This window comes from Solanum dulcamara, chromosome 1 (assembly GCF_947179165.1).
Source record: "Solanum dulcamara chromosome 1, daSolDulc1.2, whole genome shotgun sequence".
Lineage (NCBI taxonomy): Eukaryota > Viridiplantae > Streptophyta > Magnoliopsida > Solanales > Solanaceae > Solanum > Solanum dulcamara.
Window position 1 is genome coordinate 77,870,456 of NC_077237.1, and position 10,067 is coordinate 77,880,522.

Below are 10,067 nucleotides of genomic sequence, written 5' to 3' on the forward strand. Positions count from 1 at the left end.
TTTACAATTTATAAAGTGTAACTATTTTTTACAATTTATAAAATGTAATTTTTTTTATACTTTAAATTGTGTCTCTTTAGGCGGATTCGATCCTTTCAATTTTTAATTTACTATGGTATTATTAATATTGGTACATAATTTTCTATATTTTCATTATTTTGTTTTGTAGTTTCACACTGCATTGTATCCACTCTCGTTTCCAGATGTTGCTTTCATTATAGCAGTGGATGATATGTCTCAAACATCCAAAAGGGTATTAAGAGACAAAATTTAAAGTGTAAAGAAAAAGTTAAAATATGAGAAAAAATTTCACTAAATTATTTTTATTTAATATAATTGTACGACAAACACTGCATAACTGCATAAAGAGACACAATTTAAAGTGTAAGAAAAAATTACACTTTATAAAATATAAAAAATAGTTACACTTTATAAAGCGTAAGAAAAAGTTTTGTTTTATATTAAAATTTAGATGTTAAAAGTTAATGCTTGCTATTAATTTTTTTTATATATAAAACTGAAGAAAAATCTACACTAAGCCTATTTTAGTTACATTATAAAAATGTGGCTTATTTGTGTCAGTTTTATCTTTTTGTGGCTCAAATAAGTTCCGGACTTGTTAAAAATATTGTGTTTTTAGATAGTTTAAATTATTAATTATTATAATTTATAATATTTTTTAAATATATAAATTTTATTTCAAAAAAAAAACATACTAAATTTTTTATGTCTGAATTTATATAAAAATTAGATAGGTTAACGCTTGACTTCGAACCACATGTCACATAAAGTGGGGCAGAAAGAGCTTGTATACCTAACCTTACCATTCAACAACAACAATATAGTTACTCCTATATCGTGGAGATAGAAAGACCGTCTCCAAACCCATACAATTCGAGATATATTTATTCCCACTACTCATGAAGAGTAGTCATCATTTTTCTTCAAGCTAAAGAAGAGAATAGATCCAACATGTCAAATTGGCAACTTTCTTCATCAGATAGTAGAAATAGTACTTATAGTGAGAAATCCCATTTGATGAAGACTTGTAACTTGTTGAGTCAATATTTCAATGGAAAAGCAAGCCTCAAAGATCTGAATCTTATAATCAGTAGCAAAGGAGAAGTCACAGGTAATTCTCACTTTTCCATGTTTTTTATGCATATACTAGAACTAGAATAGTATGATAAATATCAAAGATTATGTCTAATTTGAAGCAATCTCAACTGTTGCTAGGTGTTTGTCTTATTTTTCTTAGTAATTTTGCCTACTTCTTTCTACTTATTCATTTATGATTTTCTTTTCAAAAAATAAATATTTCTCAAGTCACAATAACTATAACAATCAGATGTTTCTCCTGATTTTCTTATTATCATAATTTATTATATTTTTTTCTAAAAGAAAAATATAAATCTTTTACTGGGTTTTTTTTGGGGTAAAAAGGTTTTGAGGACTCTTCCTTCCCATTTAACAACATTCACTATATAGTATTTAATAGAGTCTTGTTTAGGAGACAACTTAATCAAATTTGAAATGAATTTTGTAAGGTTATTTTTTCGATATTTTTGTACTATTTTTTTTATCAGTAAATATAATTGTCTATATGTCTTTCAATTAATCATGTTAAATTATTATGCTTATTTATAAGTTTATATTTTTTTTTAGAGATTAGTGTCAAAAACATGTTTGAACTATCTTTTTTATGAGTTTCGTACCTAAATTATTGAGAGTGTGAGTTTCATACCTAACCTATTATTTATTAGTCTGAGAAATACGCTTATCTCTTTTATTCCACTCTCATTCTCATCATAGTGTGTACTATACTTTCTCTTTACATGGACAAAACATTTCATTTTAACAAAAATTAAACGAATTATTAGAATTAGTCAAAATTATGATTAAAGTATTACTATCTCCCGCCCAAAAAAATTATAAAATAAAATATAAAATATTTTTTTACCTCACTCCACCACTTTCTCTCACCATCCCCCTCCCCTCCCCCACCCCAATATTTTAGTTTAAATAACAATTTATATTTTTTTTTATTTTTTTTAAAAGAAAAATTCTACCTCGCCCGACCTAACCCTCCGCTTTCAAATTTTTTTCCGTTTTGTGTTAGATACACACACATATATGATTTTAAAAAAGTATTTTTTACTTGCTGCATAATTTTTTTATTTCTGTTATATTCGGTACGCAAGTAGAAAAAAATATTTTCTTAAAAATATATGTATATATCTAACACAAAATGAGAAAAATATATATAAAAAAATATATAAATTAAGAGCGGAGAGTTAGATGGGGTGGGTATAATTTTAGTTTTTTTAAAAAATAAAAATAATAAGATTTTTTAGGAAGGAGTGGGAGAGGGGGTGAAATATAATTTTTTTTAAAATAGAAATTTTAAAAAATTTAAAAAGTAAAAGGCCGGGGTTTGGGGGGGGAGATAGTGCGTGAGCAAAATATTTTTGGGGGATAGAAATACTTTAATCTTTAACTTTTAACTAATATTTATAGTTTATCTAATTTTTGTTAAGGTAGAATATCCATGTGGAATGCTATGTGACAAAGTTTTTTCAAAAAATTGAGAGAGTAGAGAGAGTGTATTATACACATCACTGATGTGTGTTTCTCAAACTAATAATTAATAGTTTAGGTATGAAACTCGCACTTCCAATAATTTAGGTATGAAACTAAATAAAAAATAGTTTAAATGTGTTTTTGACACTTTTCTCTTTTCTTTATTGTCTAAAATTTGTTTATTCTATCCTAGCAGCAACCAAGGATTTGTTGACCAACATGGAAGAATCATCAACTAAGAGAACAGAGAAAGACCAGAAATTATTAGATCTTGTTCCTAAAAGTGCCACAACAAATTCTTTTAGTGAAATGGAGGCGTCCATAGCCAGCAACAGGTTTGTTTGTCCCTTTCTTCAAATTCAAAAGGAGTACTATCAGTTAGTGAGGTATTTTAAAGACGGTTAATAGTTCAAAGACGGAACTAATAATTTGCTTCATTTTTCACATCTAACTGATACAATGGCCATGATCGCTGTGTAGCCAAAGAGGCCGTGATCGCGGTGGGAGCCTGGGCTGGGGTATCATATTTGTGATCGAAAACACCCCAGAAAGAGTCATTGGCCTACAGAAATGTTTTCAATATGAACTAAATGCTAATGTGTTATACATATGCTCTAACTTTTTCTTGTGCAGAAAAGAGATACTACCAAATAAGGCAGCCCAATTGTCTATATTCTATGGGGGTAAAGTGGTGGTTTTTGATGATTTCCCAGCTGAGAAAGCCAGAGCAGTGATGTTATTAGCTAGCAAAGGAACCTCTCAGAACTCTTGTGCCATTTTTCAGACCACCACCATTGAGACTAATGGAGCCAACAACTTTGGTAAGTATTTTATTTCTGACTTCGTGAGGATCCATCACGAATTGATGTACAAGCTTAATGTGGACTGTCAATCTACCGCAATCTCCCTTTGGGAACAAGTTCACACAAGACGAGTTTAATTACTTAAACATCCTTTATTGTCAATATTGTTAATTGATTTCGTAATGGATGTAACAAAAACGATATTCAAAATGGATTATACAGACTACAATCACCTGTAGACTGCATGATCACACAAATACATCAAGGGTATAAGAAGTGGGTGCAAGATTTTTGGTATATGATATAGGGGTGTCAAATATGACCCAAATATTGATTGTTGTTCAACCTGCCAAATTTTATGAATTGGGAACAAGATAATTTCATATTAGGTTGATTAGCTCAATCCAACATAACTCATTTTTTAAGTGATCTTCAATTTAGCCAAATATTAACCCAATTCTAGCTCATATTTAAGATATACTTTAAATTTGGATTTACTACTTGAGATTTATTTTCATTTTTTATGGGTTGGAGTTCGGTTCCCGATTGTGGTCGAGTCTGAGTTAGGATCGCGTCTCGGGCTGAGATTGAGGGTTAGAGATCTGGTCTCGGGTCAGGGTTGGGTCGGGTTATGAGTAAGGATAGTCTCGCACAACTAAAAAATGCCAAAATCGACTTCCGATTTACTAATATATATATATTCTTAACAATGGCGATCTCGGAGGTCGATTGTTTTAGCTCAAAAAATTGAGAAAATGCAAATTGGCCTACTAAGATCGATCTCTTTAATTGACAAGTTTAATCTTGATTGTTAGTTCACCGCAATCTTCCTTTTTTATTCCGATTTGGGGTCGATATTGTAAACAAACTCACAGGAGGATACTTAAACCTCCTTTATTATCAATATTGTTAAATAATTTATCAATGGATATGACAAATCTTAAACGATATTTAAAATGGACAATAAAGAATAGAATCACTGGTAGATTGCACGATCACATAGACGGATTAAGGATTTAAGCACGTAATGAATGTAAGATTTTTGAAATATGTATACATGCACTCATTTAAATACTAAATCCACCTCTTGCTTGTTTGGCTCTTCAGATTTACCTATTGCAAGAAGATCTTCACTTTATAGGTTCCTTGAGAAGAGGAAAGATAGGTAAGAAATAATGTTTTCTGAACCACTAGTACATTTGTTCAACTTCAAATATTTTCACATCTCACGTTTTTCTCTTTTATATATGGTGCCTTCCAGGGACACAGATAGAGCGCCATACCAAATGCATAATCCATTGTCATCATCTTCAAGGACTCGTGAAGAACATTTTGATCTCAACTTCTAGTTATATAATCAACTCTTCGATCGAAAAAATTTAGTAACTAGGACAACTTGATATAAGGAGTACGTTATCTATTGTAATAAGTCGATTTTATTTGATAATATAAGAAAATGTATCTATTATTAGTGTACAAAACTTGAACTCCATTTCTGTCGATGTGTAATTCTCAATGTTGCTTTCCATTGTCACTCTATATCCAGCATGGACTACATATAGGAATAGATCCAAAATATTTCTTAAACTAGTTTAATATGTATTGAAGTTGTTCATGAATCTCCTACATTAAGATTTACGTTTGATGAACAGCAAGATTTTGCTAAGCAGGAGGGGCAACATCAAGCCATCGTGGTTAAATTATTCATGGGATCGCCTGATATGCCAATTTTAAGATCTATTTTGCCTAAGATCCTTGGGCATTAAGGGACATTATCTCGTTGAGTTGCTTGCTCAAAGACAACTTCTTATTCATATGGATCAATACGATAATTTCGTGGTTGAGTTATTGTAACGTCCCTTAAGGCTGTTTTGTGGTTTTTGCTTCTTTTTCCCTGTTTGATCCTTCCCATAGCTTTGAAATGGTATTCATGACTTGTGGGGATGTGTCGTATGAATTTGTTGATGGTCCAATGTGTTTTGGGAAAAGTTTGGGAATTTTTAGTTTCTTAAGTTTGGAGTTGACCACAAAATAAACATATTACTATTTAGCAAAAGTATTATACTTCCAAAACACAAGATAAACATATAATATTATTTAGCATACAAACTGGAGAAAATTAACATAATCATTTACAACAAAATCTCATCCAAACTTCAATTAAATGCATAATGTTGAGCATAGAACTTCATATATCAATTATATTAAGAACAAAAGTAAAGATTGAACCTTTATGACTTTATGTTATAACACCTCTAAAATTCGTCAACCAAAATATAACGTGAACCGAAACCTAGAGTATGTATATCTAACAAGAACTCAAGCTCTTATCGAAAAGGGACAATTAATGGGGATGGCTCTCATGCATAGTGGAAACATGGGTGGAGCTGATCGATGATTTTTATGGTGGGACAAAGAGGGTGATGTGGTGGTGGCGACGACTTGGTGGAGATGGACTTGGGAAAAAAGTATGTGAGTTATCTCTAGAACCTTTTTCTAACAATGCTCATCTCCAAAGCTTTAGAATCAACCTTGGCATGGATAGGTCCGCTTGCAATCCTAATGGCAAGATTTGGATCTTTTGGTCTCAGGATGTTGATTGTAAAGTTATTGATGTTGACGACCAACAGATCACTTGCGAGATGAAACATGTAGAGCATCAAAATGCATTTCTCATGACAATTGTTTATGGAAAATGCAAAGATACTCTTAGAAGGCCGCTTTGGGATAGGCTCCTGCACCATGCTTCCACTAACCTTCCTTGGTGCACAGTTGGGGACTTCAATGTCATCACCTCCACTACTGAGAAACTAGGTGGAATCCCTTACAACATGCAGAAAAGCTTCGAGTTTATCAGCGTTATTGAAGCTTGTGGCCTGATGGATTTGGGGTATCATGGCTCAGACTACACTTGGTGTAATCAACGAGATATGTATAAAAGAATTTGGAAGTGACTCGATAGAGCTATGGTGTCCGATAATTGGTTAGCTGCTATGCCACACACTTCAGTTACTCATCTCCCTTCAACTGGTTCTGACCATAACCCTTTACTAATAGAGATGAATGCTAGACAGGATTCCGCTGTTAAATATTTTAAATTCCTGAATTGTTGGGTGGATAACCCTACTTTTCTCGAAACTGTAGAGTCCTGTTGGGACAGACCCATGACAGGGAATCCAATGTGGTCCTTCCATCAAAAAATGAAAAGGCTATCCTCCACCCTTAGCAAATGGTCGCGAGTAGAATTCGGCGACATTTTTGCCAAGGTTAAGGAATATGAAGAATTGGTGAAAAGTGCCGAAGAAAATCTGATAGTGTCTAATAATGAGGAGAACAGGATGCATTTGCATGCTCTCAACGCCGAATACATTAGATTTCTTAAAATTAAAGAGAACATTCTCAAACAAAAAACTCAACTACATTGGTTCAAGGATGGAGACGCGAACACCAAGTATTTCCATGCTCTAATCCGTGGTAGGAGAAGGAGACTGTTCATTCACAAGGTTACCAACGAAGAGGGGGATTGGATTCAAGGTGACGAACATATTGCTAGAGCAGTATGCGATCATTTTCAGAAAATATTCACAGGCGATGAGTCTCCGATTCCGGAGAACATCTTGAATTACATTCCTAGAATGATCACAGATGCTCAGAATGAAAACCTTCAAGCCATGCCTACCATTGAGGAATTGAAACAGGTGATCTTCTCCATGAATCCTAACTCTACAGCTGGTCCGGATGGTATGGATGGAAAATTCTTTCAAGCTTGCTGGGAGATTATTTCGAAAGACCTACTAGCAGTGGTTACTTCTTTCTTTGGGGGGTATGCTATGCCTAAGTTCTTTTCTCATGCCTGTTTGATCTTGCTCCCAAAGGTACATCACCCCAACACTCTCTCTGACTATAGACCCATTTGTCTCAGTAACTTCACCAATAAGATCATATCAAAACTCATTTGCCTCAGGCTCGCTCCGATTCTCCTAAGTTTTATTTCTCCCAATCAGTCCAGGTTTGTAAAAGAAAGAAGCATCTCCAAAAATATCATACTAGCACAGGAGATTATCCACGATATCCGAAAGCCTGTTATTGGTGACAACGTGGTTATCAAGTTAGACATGGTCAAAGCATATGATAGAGTCTCCTGGTCCTATACTTGTCTGTTACTGAGAAGGATGGGCTTCGGTGAGACCTTTATTGATATGATTTGGTGAATCATGTCTAACAACTGGTACTCCGTTATCATTAATGGGTCTAGACATGGTTTTTTCCACTCCACCAGAGGGCTCAAACAGGGTGACCCTCTTGCTCCCGTCTTATTCATTTTGGGAGCGGAGGTGATGTACAGAATATTGAATAGTCTTCATAATTACCATTTCTACCATGGTTTTCATATGGAGAAAAGAGGCCCACAGATTAATCATTTGAGTTTTGCGGATGATGTTATCATCTTTTCCTCCGGAAGAAGGTAAATTCTTCAGATTATCATGAAGGTCTTGACTCTATATGAACAGACATCGGGGAAACTTATAAACAGGAATAAGAGTCACTTCATGATGCATTTCGATGCGCTCCAAGACAATGTGGACACGGTGAAACAGGTTACGGATTTCACTCAGAAGCATAGTCCTATTACCTACTTAGGATGCCCTCTGTACATTGGCCGACAGAGAGTCATGTACTACACAGACATGGTCTCTAAGGTTGTCAACAGAAACATATGATGCACAACAAACACACTGCCGAACCCCACATTCAATGGAGGCTCCACTCAGGTTCGTGTTATTTTTGGTGGGATGATTGGCTAGGTGTCAGACCCTTAGCGAACTATAGACAGGAGCTGGGAAGAGGTAACAATGCTAGGGTATCTGATTTTCTTATAGATGGGCAGTGGAACATCGACATGCTAAATCAGTTGGCTCCAGCGCAGCTCATTCCTCTCATAACTTCTACCACACTACAGCCGCAAGAAAACAAACTAGATCAGGCCATTTGGAAGATGAATACCAATGGAAGCTTTACCTTTTCTTCAGCATGGCAGCTTGTGAGGAAACACAAGACCAAGACACTCTACGACCACTACACTTGGCATAAAAACATACCCTTTAAATGCTCTTTTTTGCTGTGGAGGGCTTTTAGAGGCAAGCTGCCAATGGAGGAAAAGATCAATGCATTCGGCCATGTTCCAACTCTATGTTGTTGCTACCATAGCCCAGGTCCGGACACCATAGAGCACATTTTCAGCACTGGCCATTTCGCTAGGAATATTTGGCGCTACTTCTCAGATTCCCTAGGCATAAGGCATGAAGCCACTCCACTCAAACCTCTTATTATGAGCTGGTGGCTTTGCAAGTACCACACAGAAGCTCACAAACTTATCCTTCAATCCACCCCAATATTTATATGTTGGAATTTGTGGAAGAATAGGTGCGCGAGCAAATACGGGGGGAAGAGTTCTAGCTTGACGAGAGTGAAATTTGCAGTTTTCAAGGACATCTCTAATCTTTTTAGAGTCGCGTACCCCTATATCAATTGGCCTTCAAACTAGATCCATACTATCTCCTGCATAGATAAGTGTACTCATGAGATGAAGATCACCCAAATCTCGTGGATTAAGCCACAACTCGGTATCGTTAAGCTAAACACTAATGGTAGCGCGTTGGGTAATCCGGGGGCAATTGGGGGCGGTGGCATCTTAAGAGATCATATGAGTAAATTCCTCTTTGCTTACGCCATACCACTAGGGGAGGGTACCAACAATCAAGATGAACTAGAGGCGGCTATTTATGGGCTTAGATGGTGCATTCAACAAGGCTTTCAGCATGTTATCCTAGAAGTTGACTCAGAGTTGCTCAATAAATGGATCAATAACCAGACGAAACCTCCATGGAGCCTTCACCAGGTAACTCATAACCTTGTTGATATTTCCGAATTATTTGTTTTCTTTTCTTGCAGGCATGTATACAGGGAGGCAAACTTCACTGCAGATGCTCTCTCCAAACACAGTCACACTCTTACCACTTCAGGCCACTACACCACCCTCCAGCAGCTACCTCGTGGTACTCGAGGATATTACATGCTAGATAGAGTTGGCCTACCTAGCTTCAAATGGAGGAAGACTAAACGGATTAAGAAGCCTCCATGATCTACTATTTGGTGTTGCATCCTTGGATTGAGCACCCAATTGTAGTGTTTGTGATTCTCCATGTTATATCTTTAGCTATATTATTTGATGATCCTCTCGTATATGATAAAATTTTATTGTATATATAACTTTTATGAGGATTCATCTCCTTCTTTTTATATTAAGATTTTTCCTTTACTATGTAAAGGGAGAGTCTCCCTTATTTATGCTTTCCTAGTCTCTTTGTATCAAGAGGAGTCCTCTTCTTTAGGTGCATAGTTTTTAGGATTCGCTTGCTTGAATCGGGAATGAGTTGGTCGACCTTAGCAGGATGGCCGACTTATGAACCATCATAGGGCTGGAGGTTAGGTTTATGTCCCCCTCCTTGTATTTTTCCATTTTTTATCTATAATAAAGCTTGGGGGTGCTGCTCAACCCTTGCCCGCGCACGAGAGGTGGGAGCCTCGTGTATGGTCTGTTCCCATGAAAAAAAAAATATTTTAGAAAAAAAAATAAAAATATATATATATAAATATATAATAATAATAATAATATTGATGGTG

General features: G+C 35.3%; 1 protein-coding gene across 2 annotated transcripts; it reads left to right on the forward strand.

Moving 5' to 3' along the window:
* Positions 1-824: 824 nt before the first annotated feature.
* On the forward strand, positions 825-4,924 carry LOC129889075 (protein TIFY 10b-like). 2 transcript variants are annotated; one of them, XM_055964198.1, is made up of 5 exons: positions 825-1,132; positions 2,777-2,915; positions 3,214-3,401; positions 4,491-4,548; positions 4,645-4,924. In XM_055964198.1, exons 1-5 carry the CDS (start codon positions 973-975, stop codon positions 4,730-4,732), a joined length of 633 nt encoding a protein of 210 aa, XP_055820173.1. In that variant the 5' UTR covers positions 825-972; the 3' UTR covers positions 4,733-4,924. The 2 variants fall into 2 exon arrangements, with proteins under 2 accessions (XP_055820173.1, XP_055820181.1); XM_055964206.1 differs by having other exon boundaries at positions 4,653-4,924.
* The last annotated feature ends 5,143 nt before the right edge of the window (positions 4,925-10,067 follow it).

Bases quoted from the DNA above. Each gene is read 5' to 3' on its own strand.
- LOC129889075 (XM_055964198.1), top strand. From the start codon at position 973: ATGTCAAATTGGCAACTTTCTTCATCAGATAGTAGAAATAGTACTTAT. The intron at 2,916-3,213 runs GTTTGTTTGTCC...TTTCTTGTGCAG, and splicing joins GCGTCCATAGCCAGCAACAG to AAAAGAGATACTACCAAATA. The intron at 3,402-4,490 runs GTAAGTATTTTA...TTGGCTCTTCAG, and splicing joins TAATGGAGCCAACAACTTTG to ATTTACCTATTGCAAGAAGA.